Genomic DNA, 26935 nt, shown 5'->3' on the forward strand with positions numbered 1-26935 from the left:
CTAGCACAAAAATAATTGGAAGACATGTTGTGAAGAGGGCCTAGGAGGTTGCAGGAATGGAGAAGGAGTATTATGTGGCAATATTTAGATTAGTACACTTCTGCAGGAAGAATGAAAACAGCAGAGTTCTTGCAGAGTTCCAAAGTGCAAAGGGATCAAGGTGTTTAAGTGCATGAGTCACAACGAGTCAGTGTAACAATGCAGCAAGTAATTAAGACTAATGAAGTTATCCTTCATTACAAGATGAATTGAACCTAAAAGTAAAGATTTTAAGCTTCAGTTATGCAGGGCATTGTTGAGACCACATCCCAAATAGAGCCTGCAATTTTGGTCTCCCTATTTAGGGAAGCATGTGAATTTGTCAGAGGCAATATAGAGGAGGCTACTAGACTGTAACCTAAAATGAGGGGGTTGTTTTATGAGGAAAGATTGTTTTCACTGGAGTTTAAAAGAGTGAGGGATGACATGATTGAAGTGTATGAGGTCCTATATGGTTTTGACAAGGTGGATGCAGGAAGGATGTTTCTTCTTGTGGGTGAGTCAAAAAACTAAGGGGCACTGTTTTAAAATTAACGGGTTATTGTTTTTGACCAGAAACGAAGAGAATTTTATTTCTCTCAGAGGGCTGTGCGACTTTGGAGCTCTCTGCCTCAAAATCAGTGGAGGCAGGTCATCAAATATTTTTAGACAGAGGTAGATTGATTCCTTTAACTAAAAGAAATCGAAGGTTATCGGAGATGGGAATATGGAATTCAAAATAGACAGATCAGCTATCATCTTATCGAGTGGCAGTGCAGGCTGAGGCACCAAATGGCCTACTTCTGATCCTGACTCATACGTTAGTTTGCGTATTTAATGGGCCGATAAACAGCTTGGAATCTTCTATCACCTCTCCAATATTGCTGAAAGTGCAAAGAAAATTGTATAAAATGATGCTAAATATACACTTGATGCCTATATATCCATTTGCATGCCCTCAATAATTCCTTGCATTTTGGAAATTTATTCTAATGATACAAGTGCAGGGCTCTTGTTTTGCTGCATGCATTCCGTGGGCAAGTTAATTAATTGAGTGTCCCAGGTAAACAACACAACTGTGATCTGCTTGATACAGTGCACAAGATCTTAAATGAGCATAACCACAACAAATATACTGGTTTTAACCATTACAGGGCACATCCAGATTCTGCAACAGTACATACTGCACATTTTATACTCAGAAAACCTTCAAAACTTAAACATGAAGAATTCATGTAATCCATAAATCGTTAGGATTGTTATCTAGGCCTATATATTTCACTAAAGCTATATTGTAACTATACTAAATCATAAATTAGCTCAAAGGTGAGAACTGACCTTTAAAGCATTTTTAATTTGTTTGGACTAACTACAGAGAATTTATTATTTGATGTGTGAACCATCAACATTTATTTGACAAAGATTTGGAAAGGCATAGTGCGTCGTCTGTACTATGAATATGCTTGAAGGTTTTGCAATTACTTCTGTACCTAAGTAATTAGCTTCAAATCTAAATAGGCTTTCTTGCAAGAATAAAAACAGCTTCATTGTCTCCAATCAATTTATGATTATCTTTTCAATATAATCCAGACCTGCAGTTTTACAGAGGATTTTAAAAATGTTATTTAAATTGCAGCATCACATCTCACCATTTAATGAAATAATCTTTGAACCTTTCCCTTTAATTAAAAATGACCTCATTCCAATGGGAACAAAAAATTGGAAATAGTTCCCAGACATTGCACCATTAAAATGGTTTCCCTTCTGGCATGAATTGACCTCTCCCCCGCTTTGTTCATCACACTTCCCTTTCAAAACAGGCAATCTGTTCCGCCTCTATGACACTGAGGATAATGTTTCATCTCCCATGATATGTAAAAATAGTATCTTTAAGTAACAGCACCCCCTCCCCACCTATGCCTTAAAATGTTCCCAAGATTCAGTCAAAAGAAATTCATTTTCATCACTTTCCTTGTATGTGGAGTCAAACTGAAAAGTCTTGGTTTGTGGTTGATCAATGTCATTGTGAACTGCACCCTCAAGGCTATTTTTGACTGATTTGACCTTGATTGGCACAGATTTGTGGTCACTGTGATGTGCAATTATTTAGTTTCAAGATTTGTGTAGAATGCTGCAAATCTTTCCATCAATTTTCTCCTGAATCTGTCCCAGGCTTAGCTACAGGGCAAATGTGATGATGATAAAACTGTCAGCATGTGCAGCCAGTACAACTGTGAAGCTGACAGCATGTTCTGGCACATGTGGGTAGTTTCCTTTGAGGTCAGTCGTAAAAGTTGTCGCTTTGCCACTGATCACAAAATCTTGCCCAATGCTTTAAACACTGGAAAGTTGCCCCATCTCTCGAAAAATCCAAATCTGTTCTGGCATAAAGTCACGTCAGAAAACATGACAAGTAGCTCCATTCTGTAGGTTACTAACTTGCCCAATTCATTAGCCAGAACCAAGCACGCACTTTGTTATATACAGACTCTCAAACAATCACAAAATCAATAATAATTCTGAATTTAACAAACCCTCCCAAATGTGTTATCCCACTCTTTCATTACAAATGCCCACTCAATTCTTCTAAAGATTTTCCATTCTATTTGGTGGCTCGTATTTTTCCATTAGTAGGGGTCTCAATAGCCAAGGGCATAGATTTAAAACAAGAGGTCGAAGGCTAAGATGAGAGTTGAGGAGAAATTCTTTTCATCCTGAGGGTTGTTGGAATCTGGAAGTGAGTGCTATAAATAGTGATCGAGTCAGATTCTCTCAAAACGCCTCAGTAGCATTTAGATATTCACTTGCATTGCCAAAGTCTCCCAGGCTAGGGACCAAGAACTGGAAAATGGGATGAGTCTGGGCAAATCTTTGTTGACCAGTGTGGATATGACGGGCCAATTAGCTACCCTCAATGACTAGGTGTTATTTTTCAAGGAAATCATAGAGAATGGGTGTGGTTAGGTGGTCACAGGGAAGGGTTAGTGGCGACTTTAAGCACCCACCTCCTGCCCTCCATCAGTACCCCCAAATGGACAAGCACACAACCCCCACCCCACCCTCTCTACCGAGCAGACAGACTTCCCCAGGTTCCCGATTGGGAAAGTGGTCACTTTTCTCACTGGCCTGGAAGGCAGGTTATCAGTGATCACTGATTGACCACATCACAGAGGAAAACACAAGCAGACACACTGAAATTATTAAAATCCAAGGGTCTAGTGAGTGTCTGGAACTGGAAGAACTTAGGATGAGTAAAGGGATTGTCTGAATGAAGTCTTCAAAATATTAATAGGAGAAGACAGGGCAAATAAAGATAAACTACTTCCACCGATTGCGGATTCTAGAACTAGAGGCATAGTCTGGGAATCAGTGATAGATCATATAAGAGATATGTTAGGGAGCATTTCTACATATAAACGGTGGCAGATGTTTGGAATTCAGGCAGGTTAATGGTGTTAGGCCACAGATTAGCCATGATCTCAGTAAATAGTGGAACAGGCTCGAGGGGCTGAATGGCCTACTCTTGTTCCCATGTTTTTGCACAATCAATGATTTATTTACTTACTTTATTACAGCTACTAATGTAGCACTACTGGCACTGCCTCGCACACATTGCCAACTTTCATACTTAAAGCATAAAAGGAGCTACCACATGCTGCAGTACAAGCATCCTCAAGTCACTGACCTTTCATAGCAACTAGGAGAATGGATATATCTGATAGCATTTCTTTACATGTTTATATGGACAAGGATACAGTTTTGAAAGTTGACTTTTGCAGTTGAGCACTGCTATGAGTTTATCCCCACTTGCCTGCCCAATTAGGTTGCTATCTACCTCACTTGGGTGGGCTTGTTGACCTGGTCAGGCTTCACGCCTAACACACTGCAATTTTTCATCACTACAAAGCAGGCTGCATATGATTGAGACTTCTGGAGAACTGATCAGCAAGCAAAGGTCTCACCCCTAACACTAAGTATTTGTGCAGAGAAAAGGCTTGGCTATAAAGGAGCCAATCATTAAAGACGTTGTACTCACCAGAGACCAGATGAAGAAATCTGTCCCACCAGGTTTATCGGGTTTATGAGAGCACATGTCCCCTTTATGGCCAACAGCTTCATGTCCATGAATGCAATTCTAGTGAGTTGAGATGTTAAGAGACTATTCATGACCTACTGCTGAATGTAAAACAAATTCTCACTCGTGAAGGTCGGGAAAGCCGACTTGCCTGAAAGGCTCTGAGAACGTAACAGCAAAACTTTAGCTCACTGTCTGGAAATGCCTCTCGTCCTTCTAAAAGTTCGAAATAGGCCTGACAATTTCCATCACAATAATCTAAAAACATGGAGTTGGTTTTGAATTACATGAGATATTTGATGGCTGCAGTATTTAAGAACTGCACGTAAAGGATTCAGAGGATACACTAAATAATATTAGGAATGAAAAGAGACTTAATGTAGATGGATTGGAGAATTGAGCAGTTTTGAAGGGGATAATTTGTAGGAGTTTTTCACCAGTTAGCAAATCATGTCAACATGATAAGACATTCAGGATAACTACTAGGAGAATGAATGGGGAACACAGGATCATTATTTTTCATGCCAATAATTGTCAGAATTAAAAGCACCTTAGCAGAACTAGCTAACTGGTCTATCCTGGCCCTTACTGAGCGATCAGTACTTCATCAAACCCAGGGCTAAGAACAGAAATCACAAGTCCCAGGACTGCTTCTGGCCCTTCTTCAAGCCTGGACACTAGCACAATGCCCCTTGCAGACCCCAGCCCCATGACACCCGACACAGGCCCTGGCCCCCAACCCGAGTGCATCAAACTTCCTCACAGCCGGTATCCAAGAGTCCTATTGGACCACCACTCCACCACCCTGGCCGCACCACCCACCCCACCCCCATCCTCGGCCTGGTCTCGCGCTAACAGCATATGAGCTTATTCCTTTTCACCTTGTGAGTTTATTAAGTTTCCCCTTATATGCATCTATGCTATTCACCTTAACTACAGGTAGTTCTGCTGTAACACATGTTTCGTTAACACAAATTGGCTGTAACGTGATTGCTGAATAGTGGATGCTGTTTGGATAATGCGAAATTTCTGCTGTACAGATATAGAAATTTTCTGCAGCAACTTCCCTATAACGCGATTTTCTATAGCACAAGGTCACGCAAGAATGCAATTATCGCATTGTAAGGGAACTACCCGTATTTCACAATAAACAAGTTTTTCTGAATTACTTACTGGATTGATTCATTACTATGTTAAATTTATGGACCCTAATTTTGGATTACTTCATAAATGAAGTATCTACATTTATCCAATCAAACTGCTTTACCCATTTAAATGATCTCTTTTTACATTATCCTTCAAACTTCCTTGATAGAAAAGAACCGCAGTTAGTTCAAAGTCTTTCCTGATATTCCTGACCTCACAATTCTGCTTTAATTTGCAAAGGAATTAATAAGTGAAAAAATAATGAAAGAGAACGACACATACATAGGAGGGAAGGTCATGGACATTGCTGAGTTATCTCCTTCTATGCTTAATTTATGTGATTATAAGTACACAAGCTATAAAATGATCCCAACATATTCAGCGTTCACATAATCTTCCTGATGTTGCAAAATAAATTTCAAAAATTATCCAAAAATCAATCACGTATACCTTTTGCTTTCAGCAAAATTTATTGAAAACAATTTGAAACTTTCAAAATTATTCAGCGTTCAATATTACACATGCACACAAGAGGCTTCACCCACATAGCACTCAATGCGTTGACTGGTTGTATCTCTATAAAATGCCAAAAGCTCCTTGCAAACAACGTAACACAGCTTTCACGCAGGTGATACTCAAGGACAAGGACACCGGCTGCAAAGCAAAGGGACGCTATTAACTGCTCACTGTCATCACGTTCAAATTGTCTTTTCACCTCAGTTTATCTACTGCTGAAGCTTTGATATTTTTCCATCTCGTCATTCAATTATTCCAAAGCACTCCTGGCCAGACTTCCTTTCTATACTTTCCATTAAATTCATTTCATTTAAGCCTCTACTGTTAATTTGCCACCCACTTCAAACTTGTCCATTACAACTATCCTCCCTGACTTACACTAACTCCCTATTTCCTAACACTTCAATTCTAAAAAACTTATCGTTATATTTGAACCCTTACATTGCCTTGACATTCCCTAATTCTAATCTTCACTACTGCTGCTATCCTTAATATTGTCTCCTCCTCTTACTAAATCGCATTTTGCACATTTCCACATCTTTTGCTCCACCACTGGCAGCTGTGTCTTCAGATCTAACTTGAAATCTCTCCCCTTTTCCTCTTACCTTACTGTCCTTGATGAAACACACCTCCTTGACCAAACTCTCATACTCAGTTCTCCTTCTATGACTTTGCTTGGACGTCTGAACTGTTTCAAAAGTTTTGCCTTTTTTTAAAAACCTGACCTGCACCTACAGCTATTGCATTTTTATTCTATTCTATGCCTTTTCTGTGTCTAACATTTAACAGTCTTTCTGCTGATTCCTTCCGAACATATTGTTTAGACTTTTCCTTGGTATTTGGGTGATTCTGGACTATATTGTATTCTCAATTTTGTTTCAGATTTTTCATTGTAATTTTTGTACTATTAATATATTTAATTTGTAATGAAAAAAATGATGTTTTATTTCCCTCTCATTATCTTCTTTTTCCATCGTTATTCCTTTCTTCAGTAGTGAGGGCTCATTTCTGCAAGTTACCTGACTTCATGCATTTGTCAGTTGCCGCTCATGGTCTGCTTGACTCTACTTTGGCTAATCTTTTTTTATCTATCTTTCAGAATCACAGCTGGTTTCTAATGAAAGATTTGGTAAGGGATCAAGCCAGACCACAGTCCCATACTCAGGGCAGGGGAATCAAGCCTGAATTTAAATTGGCATCAGATAGGCATGGTAATGATACCATGAAAAGATAAATTGACACATTTTGGAAATCATAAATTTAAATCATAGAATGCAAAAACAGACAAGCATAGCACTTCACTATATTCATTGATACTCCCTCTACAATCTGATCTGTATCTGATACAAATAACTTACTGCATGAATTTAAGTTCTGAGAGAAAACTACCCTCTCATAATTATTATCATCAATTGATTTCAACAGCCTGAAATCTGTAATCAAGACAATTGCAAATGATTTGAAGGTAGAAGGAAAATAATCAAATGTGCTGCGTACATTTTCATTAACTTTTCACCGTCAATTTGTTAAAAATAATGATGATATTAATAATTGTCATTCCACATCAAGTATTTCAGTGTCCTATACACAAAACATTCTGGAATACTTACGAGTTGCTTCTTTAGAAAATGCAACGGAAAATGATTCCTATTATCAAATCTGAAGCTCAAATTAGAAAAAGTTTAAGCACGTAGATCAAAAGGTTTATCATTTTTGAAAGCAGTTATGCTGTTCTGCTCATTCCAACAGACTAAATTATAACTGTGATTACAATAGTCACTGCATTTTAAAAGCACTTATCTCTGTCAAATGTTTAGACATGTAATGTGAAGTATACTATCGCATATGGCTGTTATATATTCCAAAAGCAAAACAAAGTTTGGAACAAACTCATTCAAAAATTTGCCTAGAAAGTCAGCCAATTTGATGATCGATTTTATTTGTCAATAAATACATTAAAATGTATCTATTGCAGAAGAGAACATCTAATGCAGATTAGTTCAAACATATCAATTTTTTTTTAAGAAACTCTAATCAATATGCAGTGGCCTGATAAACTCAATTTACTCTGTTTCTATCAGGACAGAAGATGTAATGTTAGACAGGTTTAGCAATGCATGATTGTTTAAACTTTAGATTGCAGTGATTGGAAACTTAACTTGTAAAGTTTAAGCTGCTCATTAAGATATTCTGAGCAGTATGCATCTTTATCTTATGTGTGTCCTACATTTATTCAACAAGCACAAGTTTTTATCTCAGTTTATTTTTGTTTTGCAGAAGTAGAATTTACTTTGTTCTCAGTCTGCAGGATGTAACAGTACTACTGAAACCTTTTGAAACAAAGGACTAACTAAATATAGATATCAAACTAAGCAGTGAAAATTGTCACAGGTCAAGTCCAACATATCTTAAAGTAAATTTTAAAATATATATCTTTGGTGAAAAACTACACACATGCAGAGCTCAAGTCCACTTGGCTGTGAAAATGTAGGATGAACTCTGTGATCTACACATAGCCAAGGCAAAATAAATTAATACATGCATAGTATTGTGTAGAAACAGCTTGATGAAAGAAAGCAAGAATGCACTAAATGAAAAGGGGAGATATGGGAACTTCAGGTGGGAACAGGATGTTTAGCTTTTGACCTCTGACCTGTTGGTTGATCTTCGCCAATATCTTTACTAGCAGGAGTTTGGGCAGTGAATATGTATGGAGCTGTAAGCTGAGTCACTAATACTGCAGCTAGGCAAAGGGAGATAGCATGCATAAGAGAACAAATTCCCTTTTTCTGATCCCTTAACTAAATTGATCAAGGTTAATCTATAGCAGTGACTTTCATACTGAGTCATGAACCTCACAGAAGAGGCTTTAATATGGAATTGCACATTGACACAGAATCACAGAAGGAAGAGAGAGGGGTTTATTATTTCCTCTTATCCTCCCATCTTCTGTATTTAAAAAATGGGTACCATCCACAGATTTGGATACAAAATTCTGAGTGCAGATTGACTGATGACTCTGAAAACTGGCTCCATTCAGGATTCAAGCTTCGTCATGTGCAACATTCAAGTCCTATTTAGCCAAACTGAAAAAATATTTGGCAATGAATGATACTTCACATTCAACAGGCAAGAAAATTTATTCACTAATGCTTATTGCACAGCTTTGATATTAATACTCTCCATGAAAATAATTTAAACATTGTTCCACTTCCCATCTTTACACATAAGCATTTCAAGCAATTCCATTTAGTGCAATAAATGTATGACTACGCATTTGAAATTTACTTTAATCTTGTCTAGAATTACCAAATAACTTGATACTAGGCATTATTTTTAATTTGATTTTAGATTTAATAGTACAAAGTTTAGTGCATTTAGAGAAACCACAAAGTTTAACCCCAATATTTTAAGAGGAGAACAAGCAGAAATCAGCAATACCATTTCTAAACAGGCATTTTTTAAAAAAAGACTTTCAAATCCAAACACTGTGATTGACAAAGTGCCAGTCACCAATGAAGATTCAAATTCACTACTTAGTAACTTATCCAGTCCTGTCCTACAGAAATTGAGACTGACATAATACAACAAACATACAGGACTTAAAAAAAATCACAAATGAAATGGCCAAACCACTCTTGTACTACAAAAATTTTATTTGTCTTTTAATGGTTCTAACAAAAAATAGGTTTACTTTCATGGATTTGAATCAATGTAACATTAATCCATGCACTATTGAGTGTTAGTTAAACATAGAACATAGAACAGTACAGGCCCTTCGGCCCACAATGTCGTGCCAAACTTTTACCCTAATCCCAAGTTCTATCTAACCTCCACCCATACTTTATACTACCATCCATATGCCTATCTAATAGCTGCTTAAATGCCCCTAATGAGGCCGACTCCACTACCCTCTCCGGCAATGCATTCCATGCCCCGAACACACTGAGTAAACAACGTACCTCTGACGTTTCCCCTATATCTACCTCCACTCACTTTAAAACTATGTACCCTTGTATTAGCTACCTCCACCCTAGGAAAAAAAAACTCTGGTTGTCCACTCTATCTATGCCTCTGATCATTTTGTACACCTTTATCAAGTCACCTCTCATCCTTCGTCGTTCTAAAGAGAAAAGCCCGAGCTCTCTCAACCTTTCCTTGCAAGACCTTTCCCGCATTCCAGGCAACATCCTGGTAAATCTCCTCTGCGCCTTTTCCAACGCTTCCACATCTTTCCTGTAATGAGGCGACCAGAACTGGACACAATACTCCAGATGTGGCCGAACCAGGCTTTTGTATAGCTGGAGCATAACTCCACGGCTCTTGAACTCAATCCCTCTATTAATGAAAGCTAACACACTGTACGCCTTCTTAACAACTCTAACCACCTGGGTGGCAGCTTTCAAGGAACTGTGGACATGAACGCCAAGATCCCTCTGCTCCTCCACACTGCCAATAATCTTTCCATTAACCCTGTATTCTGCTTTCAAGTTTGTCCTTCCAAAATGAATCACCTCACACTTTTCAAGGTTAAACTCCATCTGCCACTTCTCAGCCCAGCTCTGCATCCTATCAATGTCCTTTTGTAGCCTAGAACAGCCCTCCGCACTATCCACAACTTGACCCACCTTTGTATCGTCTGCGAACTTACTAATCCACCCTTCCACTCCTTCATCTAAATCATTTACAAAAATCACAAATAGAAGAGGACCCAGAACAGAACCTTGTGGTACACCATTCATAACTGAGCACCATGTTGAATATTTTCCATCCACTAACACCCTTTGTCTTCTAAGGGTAAGCCAATTCTGAATCCATCCTGCCGCATTTCCCCCTATCCCATGCCTCCTTACTTTCTGCATGAGCCTACCATGGGGAACCTTATCAAATGCCTTACTTAAATCTATGTATACCACATCCACTGCTCCACCTTCATCCATGTGTTTGGTCACCTCTTCAAAGAATTCAATAAGGTTTGTGAGGCATGATCTACCCCTCACAAATCCATGCTGACTATCACGAATCAAACCGTGCCTTTCCAAGTGATCATAACTCCTATCTCTCAGAGCCCTTTCCAATAATTTGCCCACCACGGACGTAAGACTAACTGGCCTGTAATTTCCAGGGTTATCCCTATTCCCTTTTTTGAACAAGGGAATGACATTGTGGTTTGCTGACTGAATGTTGCACATTCACAAAGAAAAAAATTAGACACAAAAATACTTCAGTTTACAACATTTCTAATTTAAAGTTTACATTAGGATTTATTCATAACAAGCTTCATTGACCACTATACATAGTGTATCTAGAAGCATGAAGTATAATAACACACTCTCCTATCAATTCAAAGTCAATATATGGGCGTCAGGTTTCTGCTCATTTCTGTTAGTTACATCGGTGCAATCCAGGTGAAATCGGTCAAGCTACAGCAAATTATTGAGAAATTTTAAATCAGAGTCAGTTAGACTCCGAACTACTTAAAACTCATTCTGAGAATTTTACAGTTTCAAGATTCAAATCGTGCGAATGAGGTTTTGCACACAAAACTGGATACACCTCTTGCTTGAAAATGCTGGATTACATTAATTGTGCTAATTTGGAAAAACTGTTCAAATTCTGTGGATTTTCTTAGAAGCAGGCATTAGGAGGAGGTACATTTTATTTAACTAGTGCTTTAAATTTGGTGCTGAGTTCACTGTAATAGTTCAGCAAGCCGTTTTCAATTATTTCAAAGCAGGTAGCTCAAAAAGAGGGGACTGGACACATGTTCAAATTAATTGTTTATGCAAACTCATTTTCAGCTGCATGATAATACCACAGGTCAATACATCAAGAAACACTTTTCTTTGAAACGCAAAGAAGGAATGGGACTAGTGGCATTCTGTCACACTGCCTGATTTCACTGGCTCTCCAGAGTTTTTGACCTGGATATTGCAGTAGTAATAAAAGTGAGGCTCTTGGAGTTAATCAGACAGCAAGTTCTGGCATCTACACATAATCAGGTTTCATGCTTTAACTGTCAAAGTTTCTATTTGACTTGCCTTCTCCGCTAAAAACTTTCCTATAAATGCACCTTGAGAGACTTGGCATTTAAACACATGCAATCAAGAAAATTTGAAGATTGACCCACCAGTCACCCAGTGAAGATGCTGGGAAACATTAAGACTTGTCAATTTTAACATAAGCAAATTCTTAAATGGTGTAAAAATTTACTTATAAAAGTTGTTTTCTTTATTCTATGTGAAGTGGGTGTCTCCCCTAATAGTGGGGAGAGTCATTCCATTGAATTTTAAATATTGTTGGAGATTCTAGAAGTTGAACTTTGCTTTACTTTTCCTTTCTATATGCTGTTAATTCCATTTTTCTTTCCCTCTCTATTTCACTTTCTGTACATCATTTCACATTCAAATAACTATTCTAAGTTCCACATCCCTATTCAGGCTCGGTATATCACAGTAAAGCTCATAAAATCTAATCAGCTTAGGAAAAACAACAGTGCTTTCCCTATTCACCAAGGTCACTCATCTGCCCATAGTGTGGGACATACTATTTGCTTCTTATATTACTGCAAGTTGCAAAGCCAATAGTGGGCCTGTGGGTGAGTCTCAATGCAATGAATGGTTAATGTTGATTATTGGAGGTTGACAGCAAAATGCAGACATTAGTTCATGATTATACCAATTAATTTTAGTGTAAGCCTGAAGTGGAGCATAAACAACACAATTTCAAATAGATTTTGGCAACTATTTCCCAATTGCACAGTATCTCAACAGTAAGTAACCTTTATTGTTCATTGATTCATTCGGCTATGGGATCATTACTGCTGATCTTCACCTATCAAGTAAGAATGTTTTGGTTTTTTTTGAATTTCAGAGAATAACATGTTTTCCTTCCAATGTCATCACACATTTTGGGACACCGCAAGAAGTCCAGTTAGATTTTCACCTTTTTGCCTTAAATTGTAATATAGCTGATCTGTTGTCCAATTTCTTTCAATAATGATTACCTTTTTGACTGAAAATATTTCAGCAATTAATAACTAACCAAGCAACATCTGGGGATGCATCACCATTTTGTTTTTTAATAGAGGAAGGAGGGGAAAAGCCAAGTTTAAAAATGCTTGCGATCCCCTGATATTTAACAACAAATTCTAACTTAAAACTTTCACAAACTCTGTTTAAGAGAGATATTGATGACATAATGAATACTCATTGGGTAAACACAATTCCTGCAAGAACAGTCTGCGCACAATAAAGCCATTATGGACCACAACTGTAGAAAAATATATCAAGACAATAATTTAAGGAAAATTTCATCTTAACATTTAACCCTTTTTTTAAGTGATGCAATGACCCTGTTAATGTTAAAGTCAAAAAATAATGGATATTTTTAATTACTTTTCCAGTAATTGCAATACCTGAAGTTTGGAGAACAAATGCTCCCAGATTGCCAGGGTGAGTGATAGGCACTGATGCATTTATGTTGGTGTGTACAATCTTCTTTAGTACTTTATAAGGTTTGCATTGAAGAATAAACAGTAAAGTTATGCAAAGGGACAAGTTGTCCTCAAGGTCAAAACTAAAAAATATGGAAATCAAGACTTTGAGAGACCAGACCCAAATCATAGACAATGTTATTTATTTTGTTTGTTTCCATCTGATGCACTGAATAAAGTTGCTGAGATTGCAAATTTTCCTAATTGTGTCTTGGCATGTTCAAATATATACATTAAAACCAGCTTACATCAGGAAGCAATTTTAAAAGCTTTTGATAAATAAGTACATGAAAGCAGCAGCAAATGTAAAGTTAAATCTCATTGAGATTTAAAAACCTTTCCCTGGATAACTACCACATACATACTAAATGCAAGTTTTAGTCATTAGTGACTCCAACAAAATCTAATCATTTATTGCGTACACTAGATAAATGTCAAACATGAATGGAAGCTTTTACAATAAAACCTTCAATCTGCTTTTCAACATTAATACTCCAGCTGTTCAGTGACAAAAACTGGTCTATATTGCAAATAACAGAAAGTAATCGGCTCTTAATGTCTGCTCAAATCCAGGCTGCCAATACACAATCTCTCTCTGCTTGGTTTATACAGAAACAAAGCACACTCCCATTAAAAGACATGTATAAATGAGTTGCAATAATTTTCTGAAAGTGCTAGTAGTACCAGTAAGTAGACAAATACACTCTTATAAATCTATCAATTTGAAGGAGGGTGGGGAGTTTTTTAAAAAAATTCCTTTTACAAATCTTTTGCTCCTACCTTTTGTTGCAATCCTCACACACTGTATCTTTGTCTCCTGTAAATGCAAATAAAACATTTCTTTAGTCATTATTTAAGGGAAGAAAATTCCAGGAAAACATAAGAAATAAAAGAGCTCACAACACTAGGATTTACTGTTGCTTGGCAAAAAAAAATGTAAAACCCAATTTTTCCAGGTCAGTCTAAATATATAAAATTTCAGGTACATATCTGTTTGGATATAGATGGTACACCAGTGGCAGAAGATGAAACCTTTTCTGTTTTAAACTTAACGGCTTAGAATCAATTAAACAGGACCACCCTAATACGATAATGAAAACTTGAATAATCCTTGGAGGCCTTTAGAGTAAACTGTAATTACGATTACCTGTACCGAGGTGAATGGCTGAGAAGCAAGAATGAGTGATAGGCAAAACGAAAGAGATGGAAAGCCATGGAGCAAACCAATCGCATAGTTTACATCTGCTGAAATGATGATGCCGCTACAAACCTCCACTACCTCAAGGACAATCAAAGACGGGCAACAAATGCCTGCCTTGACCACAGAGGTCACACCCATGGAAGAATTAGAAAATGTAAGGCAGAAGAACATTGCTTCTCAGTACTACTTCATAATTTTACCTGAATGAACAATATTGCAGCAGGTAAGTACAGAAGATTTTCAAGCCATAATTACTATTATTTGCTGTTTCAGTCCTATGTAATAATGTGGATTTCCTTGCACAATAAGCACAATACAGCAAATTGTTTTGCATAAATATGGGAAACGTGAAGAGAATTCTCTAAGATCAGTGCTAGTGTCTATCTCCCCTGCACACTTTCTTTCGTGCACTGTCAATGAAAGCACAACTTGTTCGGGGGTACTTTTTGGAAATATCCAACCTTATTAGTCAGACATTCATATTTCTTCATTGTCATATTAGATCTCTTGTTCCAGCTTTTGCTTTTGGGAAGAGGGTCAGCTGTTCATCATTATCTTTCAAAGTGAAGTCCAATCACCTCTCTCTGTAAACTTGATGGAAAGGAATTGAAAGGTGAATAGAAAGCATTTACCGTGAAGACTGCTTTTCTCTGGCATTTCCTTTATTGGTTTTCTCAATTTTTTCCAAACAACTTAGAAAGGGTCACTGGACCCAAAACATTAACTTTGATTTCTTTTCACAGATGCTGCCAGACCTGTTGAGCTTTTCCAGCAACTTCTGTTTTTTTTTCTGATTTACAGCATTCACAGTTCGTTCAGTTTTTTAAACTTGAAGAAGAAGAAGAATTACCAAAAAAAAAGGCCCAGTATTTGCTGAGAACTCAGTAAAACCTTTTGTATGAGCCATAGCTGATTTGTCATAAATTAGTGTGCAAGACAGAGGAAGCTATTTGAGGGAACTACACGCAACTAACGCAGAGACTATTCAACAGTACAAGTTTAACTAGGATGGAACTCACACCAATGTTCCATCAAAGACCAATTATAACCAACATAATGGGTTGGCCACAATCTTGCTAAATATCCAACCAGAGTTAGCTTAATCCAGGTCTGCTCCTCTTAGGATAGCATTCACTTCAATGCAGACATGACGATTTATGAAGCCAATGCCACTGGTAAGTTATGTCAGGAGGCACCCATATCACGGAAACAAATGAAAACAGATGATTCAGCATGCCGTTGAGGAACAATCATTGTGCTTAATGTGCAAACAAAAATCCAACGTCATGAACATTTCAAAATGCTCCACTAAACCTTTAACATTCAGACATTCTGTCAGCACAAAAAGATGTTAATACATCATACAGGCTACTGCACAAAATAGGCCGATGCCTGGCTTTATCCTGGTGGCCCGGAAGCGAGGGAGAGTTTTGAGGTTAGGAATTAAATACTTAATTACACCTCAGTGTTTCAGAGATGAAGATGGAGTATTTCATTGAAACCTACACAAAATTTTTCACTATCACAGCAAAGCATCAATTTTAGCCAGTTGTACTTCCTTGGGCCTGCCAAAAGGCCACTGTAATGCTGGCAGAAACCCAATTTACCCAACCGTTGTTAATATCCAATAAAATTGCAGTGACAGAACAGGAGCACTTCCAAACAAATTTCTGGTGACAATGCTTAACCCCTGTGTTGAATAAAATAAATTACTGTCATATTGAGTGCTTTCTGTTTACCACGGAGCTGGTTTACCCATTCACAGCTGAACCACTAGCTACTTTGGCTCTTGCCTTTTTATTAACAAGTAGCTTGCAACTTGTTTATAAGAATGATAGACAAAGCAAGAAAGTAGGAAAATCTTTTATCAAGTAAAATTGAAATTCACCTTACACCACGAGTGAAACAGCAAGGTAGGAGTGCCCTAAATCTATCAGTTGATCTCAATCCACCTATGTCTGTTACAAAATGTTCTTTTCTGCATCAAAACATTGAAAGCTGTAAGCACTGAGTCATTTCTTAAATATTTTTACACAATGTTTTATGTTCAAGAAAAAATCCCATTTCATTCCGCTGTTCAAAACTCTTTGGGTAATGAGAACTGTAGGAAATGTGAACTTTTTTTCACATGGTACATGGGATGAATTTTTGTGTGCATTTTGTATGGGCTTATAGATGATAAAAGGTTAACTCCAAACGGATGAGGAAATATTGCATGCGTGACTTGAGTTAAATCACACTGACACTGTAACAGGGATTAATGGAACGAGCTGATAACATGAATAGAAAAAAAGGAAGTAGAGGACAGGTGTCTGAGCGACAATATCTGTCGTGAATAAGGATATGCTTTGAAATGTATCGATCAATGAACTTTGGGTCTATAATTAAATAAATGTAGGAGTCATTAAAGTCTGGTAAGTGGTTATATACACTAAAACGCTAATGAGGAACTGTTTGTGTGTTAAGGATATCCTCTCCTGGTTGTGACCACAGGTGTGTAAATGACTGATGAGTTTAATATTGACAGATGAAATAACAAGATCAAAATAGGACAGCAACATCAGGACACAGAGGATAAAAAATACAGATAAAACAGGTTCATCGTACAGATTTCAAGACAACATAGGGAGAGAAAAGAAGTCATTGGTTGTTTGTGCCACTAAAGTCAGTGGAATGCAAAAAACTCTGAATTATGATACAATGGCCTTTAAGTATAACTTTTGCCATTTAATAAATTGACCCAACACTATTAGATCGAATCCAAAATGTGTCTGGTCTATGAACCAATTAAAAATTGATTTTATAAACATTCATTGTAACTCATTATTTCCAAAACAGAATATATATGTATTTGTGTTTAACATTATGTAAAGATGACCTAACCTGTAAGTAATCACAATTTTATTGCTTCTACATTACCAAGTTAAGGATGGATAGCCTAAATACTTTAGCATTTATGTATTGGAATATTGATTGATTGATTGTTGTTACATGTACCATGATACAGTGAAAAGTTTTGTTTTGCATGCTATACAGGCAGATTGTACCATACAAAGTGCACGGTGGCAGAACAGAGTGCATAACATACTGTTACAGCCGCAGAAAAGGTACGGAGAGAGAGATCAATATTAACATTTGAGAGTTCTGTTCAAAAGTCTGATACAGCTGGGAAGAAACTGTTCTTGAATCTACTTGTATGTGTGTATAAAATTTTATATCTTCCACCTGATGGATAAAGGTGGAAGAGAGTATAACTAGCATAGGAGTTGCCGGGGGTTTTGCTGGTGGATTATGTTGGTTGTTTTCCCAAAGCTGCAGGAAGTATAGATGGAGTCAATGGATGGAAGGCTAGTTTGCATCATGGATGGGGCTATGTTCACGACTCTGTAGTTTCTTGCGATCATGGGAAGAGCAATTGCCAAACCATGCTGTGATCCATCCAGATAGATTGCTTTCTATGTTGCATCTATAAAAATTGGTAAGAGTCCTTGTGGACATGCCAAATTTCCTTAGCCTCCTGAGGAAGTAGAGATGTTGTCATTCTTACTGGACTGTTGTGTCAATGTGGATGAACCAGGATAGATTGTTGGTGATCATCACTCTCAGGAACTTGATGTTTGTGACCATCTCCACCTCGGCACCATTGATGGAGGGGACACAGCTGTCTGCACTCTGCTTCCTGAAGTCAATGACCAGCTCCTTCATTTTGCTGACATTGAGGGAGAGATTGTGGTCTTTACACAATGCTGCTAAGCACTCAATCTCTTTCCTTTATTCCATCTTGTTGTTATTTGAGATCCAACCTACGAAGTTGTAAATAGAGTTGGGGTGGAATTTGGCTACACAGTCACGAGGACTGTGGGGTATAGTAGGGGCTGAGTACAGAGCCTTGTGAGGAATCGGTGTTGAGGATTATGGAGGAGAAGATGTTGTCGCCTATTCTTACTGATTGCAGTCTATGGGTCTGGAAGTCGAGGATCCAGTTACAGAGCAGGCAGTTGAGTCTCAGGTCTTGGAGTTTAGAGATGAGTTTGTTTGGAATTGTGGCGTTGAAGATGAAACTGTAGTCAATAAGTAAAAGCCTAATGTAGGTATCCTGTTATCCAAATGTTGCATGGATGAGTATAGGGCCAGGGAGATGGCATATGCTGTGGACATGTGCGTCAGTAGATGAATTGCAAAAGATCAAAGTAATTTGGTAGGCTGGAGTTGATGTGAGCTTTTTGAAGCACTTCATAATTATGGAGGTCAGAACCACTGGGCAATAGTCATTGAGGCACACTGCCTGATTTTGATTTTACACTGGGATGATGGTGGACTTCTTGCAGCAGGTGGGGACTTCAGATCATAGTAAGGAGAGGTTAAAGACATCTGTAAATACATCCGCCAGCTGGTCTGCACAGGATCTGAGTGCACTCAGAATGTGTCCAATGATTTTCAGACTTAGCATCATTTAGATGTTTGCCATAAAATTGTATGATATCATGCGGAGACAAAATTAACCCAGAAATTACAGCAAAACATCAGATAAGACAAAACTGTTTGGTCAATAATGCATACCACTTACCTGTTCAACACTGCTGACAGCTTGGAAGTGTATGTGATATCCTTTCCTGGGGGTTAAAGGAGGATTCCAGAATCCATTGTAGGTTTTATTGTCACCCACTGTAAAAGGAGTTTGTTCAGAAACTCCACTTGGAGGAAGTTCTGCAGCGTAATAATATGGTGACCCTCGAGCTGCAGCAGACTGGTAGGTGACAGGAATATGGAAGCACTCTGCTGTGCTGGCCTCCCTCTTTGATCTGTGCGAATTCACTTCTTCCACAACAACTTGGTAGGCACTTTGAGAGAACAAACATGACAGTTAATTTACCAATGTGTACAGCTTCTCCATTTTTGTTTGTTTTACAGCCTATAAATATCTTTCAGTTTGCAGCAACAGTTCAAAACTACAGTTTTCTGGAGGTAAGTCATCGTTTGGTTGAGACAAAAGTAGAACATCGAGTTTATTTAGAAAGAAAATCCATGAGAGGTATCTTCACATTTTCAAAAGGAATTTCAGCAATTAATTCAAAACCAAAAAGGTAAAAAATATTCAACGGTGATAAGCACAGAAGGCTCATTGGATCCCCACTCAAAGGTTCCAACTCTTGCAGGGGTTCAGATACAGGACCAACAAGTATGGGATTTAAATAATTCAACACAGGGAAGGAAGATAGTTAAGTCCAATTCCACCCTTTTCCAAATTCAACTGCTTTCACCAGGTATCACTAAAAACTTAACTAGATAAGGACCCATGATTTATTCCTGTATCAACCTAGACATACCCTCCAAACCAAGACAACAAGGTGCAGAGCTGGATGAACACAGCAGGCCAAGCAGCATCATAGGAGCAGAAAGGCTGACGTTTCGGGCCTAGACTCTTCATCAGAAATGGGGGAGGGGAAGGGGTTCTGAAATAAATAGGGAGAGAGGGGGAGGCGGATAGAAGATGGATAGAGGAGAGGATAGATGGAGAGGAAACATAGGTCGAAGAGGCAGGGATGGAGCCAGTAAAGGTGAGTGTAGGTGGGGAGTTAGGGAGGGGATAGGTCAGTCCAGGAAGGACGGACAGGTCAAGGGGGCGGGATGAGGTTAGTAGGTAGGAGATGGGGGTGCGGCTTGAGGTGGGAGGAGGGGATAGGTGGGAGGAAGAACAGGTTAGGGAGGCGGGGACGAGTTGGACTGGTTTTGGGATGCGGTAGGGGGAGGGGAGATTTTGAAGCTTGTGAAATCAACATTGATACCATTGGGTTGCAGGGTTCCCAAGCGGAATATGAGTTGCTGTTCCTGCAACCTTCGGGTGGCATCGTTGTGGCACTGCAGGAGGCCCAGGATGGACATGTCGTCTGAGGAATGGGAGGGGGAGTTGAAATGGTTCGCGACTGGGAGGTGCAGTTGTTTATTGCGAACCGAGCGTAGGTGTTCTGCAAAGCGGTCCCCGAGCCTCCGCTTGGTTTCCCCGATGTAGAGGAGGCCACAACGGGTACAGCGGATGCAGTTTACCACATTGGCAGACGTGAACATCAGCTTGATGTGGAAAGTCTTCTTGGGGCCTGGGATGGGGGTGAGGGAGGAGGTATGGGGGCAGGTGTAGCACTTCCTGCGGTTGCAGGGAAAAGTGCCAGGTGTGGTGGGGCTGGAGGGGAGCGTCGAGCGGACAAGGGAGTCACGGAGAGAGTGGTCCCTCCGGAAAGCAGATAAGGGTGGGGAGGGAAAGATGATTTCCCCTCCTCTCTACAGGTCAGGAGCACAGATCTCGATTTAGTGACTGTGCATCAGTGGGCTTAGCAAACTTAGCACAGACTGTAGCACTGTCATTTGTATGGGTTGGAGACATATTACAAAGAAAGTAACAACATTTATGCAGCAATTTCCATGACCACAGTCATCCAAAAGTAATTTATATCCAAAGTACTTTATATCCAAAGTACTTCTGGAGAGTAATTGTAATGTCGGCAACACAGAAACCAATTGGTGGATAGCAAGTTCCCATGAACATCTGATGATGGCTGTTTATGCAGGGAGTTTAATCATTGGAACAATATGAATGCTCTTAGATTGATTCGATATCATCGATACATTTTGAAATTTAACTAATCAGTTAATAGAGTCCTCTTGAGTGCCAAATTATTATGCCTTAAATGCATAACAAAGCAGGTTTTAATCTTATTATAATTGGACAGTGAGGTTTCAAGAACGTTTCAATCTTTTCACTTAGGTGCTACTTACCACATTTGATATGCAAATTACTGTTCACAAATTTTAATTACAGAAATATAAATATATATACATATACATCTCTTCATGTGCTTACATATGTACTTGTATACATACAATGGCAAAGGGTTTCAAAAAACACACAATTGGTCTATAATCATTTAGTTTTCATGAGTTTTAATGCTTTGTTTAACTTTTCTTACTTGTATTGTACAAGTGTAGGGAAAACTGAAAATGAAATTCAAAATTTGGTGGCATGTTTCTAAGAGGAACCAACCAAGATTTTTGTTCATTTACTTTATATAGCAATTGCAAATATCAGTTCATTTTACCCATTGTATATTTCCAATTAATTGTGAGATTTTCAATTCACTGTCCAGACCACAGTCGATAATTTTTCTCTCACTTCCAAACTCTGGAATACTTCACAGTAAGAGTTCTCTAAACTATAGCCCATTCAGCTCGTGACCCTTCCCAGCTACACTTTTGCTTTCTTCAACCTGTGCAGTCCATAGAGGTAATACTGGTGCTGCTCTCCCTCTACCTTAATGTGGCCCGCCATTCTTCTCTGCATTAATTCTACAGGAAGTCCATCTCCTCCAGCTCAGATCAAAGACATTTTTCATTCTCCAGCCAACTTCAACATCCAATTTTTTTTCTCCTCTGGTCATGCTGAATAACTTTCCAACCTTTTAATTTCAGCTTATGTACTTAGCCTTCCTCAATTTGTAGAGGCATCTTTCTGTGAAATTTCTGCTTCGCTTCACTTCACTGCCATGGAGTTCCAGCTCCCTTGAATTTCCATTGTCTTCCTATCTTCCCTGTCTTGCTCCATTATTTAACCCTTCCAACTCCAATTCATCACCAATTATTTTCCCCTTCATTACCAATAAGTTATTTCAACTTGTGTGGCATAATCTATACATTTGCACACTGTTGCACTAACTGTGCTTTCAGAACATATTGGTTTTTTTTGACCCAGCCTCTAACTAGAATCGAAACAGAAGTGTAAATATCTCAGGAAATTGCAACTGGTTGAAACCAGTAAGAAGTCACAGAAACCTCCAAGCTTCCTTGACTAAGTGGTGCAGACTACGCAGGCTGAAGATGGAGGCTAGATCCAGGAGATGGGAATAGGAAATATAGTTAATCCTGCTTCCTCTGCAACTTGAACATAAAATTGGCAGAACCACACCATTGTAAGCAGAGTTCAGCACACGTGTGCCATGTTGAAGATGGTGGTGAGGAATTCAGGCTGGTTGTGCACTGCTATCAGCCGAGGATCTAGCTGAATTCCTGGAATAGGAGGAATTAGAATTCATCATCAGGAAGACAGAATTTGGGATCTCAAAGGCAGTGACATGCTGAGTGAACTTCCTGAGAAATTTGCAAGATCTATTGTTGCTGAACAATGGATGTACAAGGTATAACTTATTGTTTCTACAAAATACAATTTGCCTGTTAATACCTTGTTAACACTGATTTTTGATTTGAGCATTAAAAGAAAAGATTTAAAAAGTGAGAGTCCATCAAGTTTTTCCCATCAAGTTTTTCCTTTAGATTCACTTGGGAAGTTTATTTCTTTCATGTTATTGTCAACCATGATGCTCAGAACATCCCTTTTGCCCTCCTTACTACTCTGGTCAGTATTAGTGCCTACAGTCTAGAGATTGGAATCATTGCCATCAGAATGGGAGCAGACTGAGCAAAGAGGAGCTTCACCAGTCTGTTAGCAGCAGAATTCCAACTGCTGTGGCACTAAGAGGAGAGGGGACCACCCCCATGATTGTCTGTAAATTCTGATAACATTGACCAGCTGTCCATAATGTTGAGTGTGCATGAAACATCAACTGATGGCACTTATGCCTGCCAATATGTAATCTGGAAAATATTCAGAGCCTTGTGAGATTATGATCTTCCTTTTTTTTCGCCTTTCATTAATGACTCACATGGGTACATAATGCCAAAGTATTTCTTTTAACTCTAAGTTAACTCTAATGTTAAGTCTGCTTGCCTCTTAGCTCTGCCATTTCTCCTGCTCAGTGGTCCATTTCCTTGGTCCATGTAATTAATTAAACTAATGCCTATTTGCAATGCCTCATTTCCTATAGGCTTTTTAATTCAAATTTAAAAATTCTAGTGCTTTTTTCCATCAGCTTAATCACCTAATTTTCCCAGGTTTAGATGGCCGCTAACATTTCTGTTGTTCGTACTCACATAGGACCTCTTAGTTACTTCTAAATCAGTGACACAGACCAACTGATCTGTCTACGCTCATATGTATCCCACCTCTTGTTAACTCAGTGAGTGCCTCTACAACTTCTTCATTCTTTTTCATTTCAATTCAAGACTGTAACCAGTAGCAAAGCTTTTTTCAAACATTAAAAAATGGTTCGTTCAGTATTGTGCTGATGTTCAAGTAAAAATTATTCTTGACATCAAATAAAAAACTGAGTTCAAATCAGAAAATAATTTAAATTTCACTTAATCTGGAAAGATCCTCATAACATGAGCTTTACCTCAATAGCTATGACATCTCTTGCATTACTTGAAGAATTTATTGATCTTGGTGAGTATGAATGGCACATAGCTTAAATTTAGCTTTTCATTTGATCTATTTATTTTCAACAATTCAGTCAATTTTAAAGACACCCAGTTATGCTATTTGATCCAACATAGTTCCCACCACCTAACTGGAACTTCCAAAGATGTCTGAACTGATTTGAATCTAGAAAGTTTCTAGAGGGCTTTCAGTTATACGATGTTAAAGCAGAATAAACTCCTATCAGTTCTGAGTAGAACTTAATGTTTGAAGCAGAATCTAGCAAACAAAATATTTATAATTCTGGCTCATCATTATTTTTTGATTGTTGTGTAAGTAGGTATCATACTCGTTGCACTTCATATCATTTTCTCCCTTCATTTCCAGTCTCTCTGGAACAATCATTGCCTGTGAACAAGATGATAGATAGGCAGCCAATGGCTTCAAGATCAATTCTGCCCTCGAGCCACCTACTAAGAAGCAATCCTGGTTCCAATTTACTTTTGCTACTGTGCAGAGAATCACCTTAGACAGTCAGTTTTAAAGGGTTCACTGCATACCGTGCAATTTTTCTTCTTACACAGTCAGTGGCTCTCCAACTCTATTTTCTTCATTGCCAGAATGCACAGTGACCTCAGGCTGGCTCAAGAATACAAATAACATTGTATAAAATTAACTGACAATGCTTCCTCAAAACGACCAGGAAATTTGATGGGATGCACTCCTTTTTCCAAGCATAAAATGTGCATTTATTATGGACAATAAAAAAAAATGTGGTGGTGTAGAGAGGGGGCAGCGCCAGGTGGGTAAGCTTGGTACATCTTAGATGTGTGCCATCCATCATTTAGGAGTTGGTGATTCTGCAGGTATTCATTGGAAGCTTGATGATTAAAATATTGATGTAAAGTTTTGCCACACTTGGATTCCTCAGTACCCAATCAGCCATGTAACTAACTTGTCCAGCAATTCATGGTTCACACCGACAAGGAAAACCCTACAGCAGCATTATTTAAAAGGCTCATTGATTACATACAGCTTAATAGCCTCGTCATTTGAGGTCAGTGCTTGAGTGCAGCATTTTTTTTTTGACCTTTTTCTATCTGAAAAAACTTCTGATTGAGAGTATGTTTTTACTGTGTTTCACTGCCTTTGCAGTCTGCTAAACAGTTTTACTACCTCCCCACGAACTTGGTTAGGCCTCCTTTCGAGCTGGAGAAGAAAGCACAGCAACAAAATCAGGAGGAGAAGACAGAAGCAGCTTGCAGAAGTGGGAGGAGCACAGCAAGAAACCATAGCTACAGTGACCCCCTCCCACGAGGCTGAAATTCACAGAAAATCAATGCCTCAGATGCTTCAGAAATGAGATTACCATGAAGATGGCAGCCACGGCCTGAACCTCATGGTTGTGCAAGGACAGCACTGGCCGTGGCTGTTCACACCACTTTGCCCTTACTAGTTAATGTAATGCGTTTCTTCCAGAATGCAGTATGTGGTATCAGCGACATCTGAAAGTTTGCAGTATGATGCTGTAGCAGTCTAATGCACTCTGAGGTTTTCTGGATAGCTCTTTCCCACGGTCAGAATGAGTTATGACAAGAATTTACTGGGCTTTGCCTCTGTGGCAGCCTTCCCCAGCAGGCAGACTGGCCACAATGCTTTGCAACTTCCCCATCATTTTCGTAGCGTCTTTTTGAACAGGAAGAGGTTACAGTTTTATAGCTGGGACCCCAGACATATTTTCTTCAGTGCTTCATTGATGTGGACATCACTGGCAAGCACTTGTTACTCATCCCGGATTGCCTTTGAACTGAGTGGCTTGCTAGACCACTTCACGGGGCAGTCAACCACCTTGCAATGGATCTCAAATCATGCGTAGACCAGACAAAAATAGTCGATTTCTTTCCCTAAAAGGACATGAATGATCTAGGTAGGGTTTTGTAATGATAACTGAGATTACCTTTCAAGTCTAGATCTATTTATGAACTGAATTTAAATTCCAACAGCTATGACGGTGAAATTTGAACACAGCATAAGTTAAGGGTCCTGGATTACTAGTTAGAGGGGTTACCATTATCCCACTGTATCTGTGGTACATTGCACTGTTTACTGGCATAACTATCCTTAATGCATTCTGTGTCAGTTCCCTGGCCTGCCTTTTTCTCTGTTGAAAACACTTCAGGTTCTATGAAGGGTGACTTGAAAACAGCTGTGAAACTCGAGGGTTCGCTTGCAGGCTGTAACTTCTCAGCAAGGTCATGACAATCTCAACCAAATGTCTGAGCATCAATAACTTAAGTGCTGCGGGAGTTAGACAGAATGCTTCACATAAAGCTTTGACACACGCTGCATCCATATTTTGAAGCTGAACATCTTCCTGCATTGATGAGGGCAAGCTGATTAGTAGTTTGTCCAGGATATCCAGAATTTATAGTTTTTGACAACCTACCATCAAAAATAACACCCAAATTCTCTGCAATACAGATAGCACAGTCTTATCTTCTGAAGATCTAGCACTAGTGACTTTCCGTTCCCACTGCCCTAGGTTTTGCAAGAAATGATGATCTTGTACAAAGTAAGCCATATCAAATATGATACTGAGTGAAGCAGCAATGTTTAGATAGGTCCTGCAGTCAGTCAACGAGTGTCACTTAACAGCGGAAACTGGCCAATCCCTCAGCTATGGGCATCCAGATAAATATCAAAAGGAGATTAAACATCTTGCATTTATACAGTGCCTTCGACATTATTAAGTATCCTCTTCAAGCAGGATTGAATACCAAACTCTAATAGGAGAAATGGTCTGTACGTGCTCATAAAAAGGGATTTTGAACAGACTATTATGGTGAGCTACAGGAGTTTAGGGCTGCACTGCAGAATAAAACATTGAGCTAATAGAAGACTAAACCACTTATGGTGCAACAAAGTAAGAGTGAGATGTTCAGAAAACTGGATTCCGAAGATGAGCAGGTATTCACATTGGAACACAGTATGGAAGACATTGCATAAGCAGGAAATTTTGAAACCATATAATCATTTGCAAATAACACAGTGTGGAGCTGGAGGAACACAGCAGGTCAGGCAGCATCAGAGGAGCAGGAAAGTTGACGTTTCGGGTTGGACCAGAAATCTGAAGAAGGGTCCCAACCCGAAACATCAAACTTCCTGCTCCTCTGAAGCTGCCTG

The 26935-nt window shown here is 38.8% G+C and overlaps 1 protein-coding gene across 3 annotated transcripts in view; it reads right to left on the reverse strand.

The window, feature by feature from the left end:
- The window catches only part of ptprk (protein tyrosine phosphatase receptor type K), a 542188-nt gene that overhangs the window by 107272 nt on the left and 407981 nt on the right, over positions 1-26935 (reverse strand). For all 3 annotated transcript variants that reach the window (XM_048597194.1, XM_048597193.1, XM_048597191.1), the window contains exons 12-13: positions 19019-19292; positions 14031-14067 (exon numbers count right to left, since the gene is read on the reverse strand). In XM_048597194.1, coding sequence (XP_048453151.1) covers positions 14031-14067; positions 19019-19292 — 311 coding nt within the window. The remainder of the gene's footprint in view (positions 1-14030; positions 14068-19018; positions 19293-26935) is intronic.

Source organism: Rhincodon typus, chromosome 5, assembly GCF_021869965.1.
Source record: "Rhincodon typus isolate 14 chromosome 5, sRhiTyp1.1, whole genome shotgun sequence".
Lineage (NCBI taxonomy): Eukaryota > Metazoa > Chordata > Chondrichthyes > Orectolobiformes > Rhincodontidae > Rhincodon > Rhincodon typus.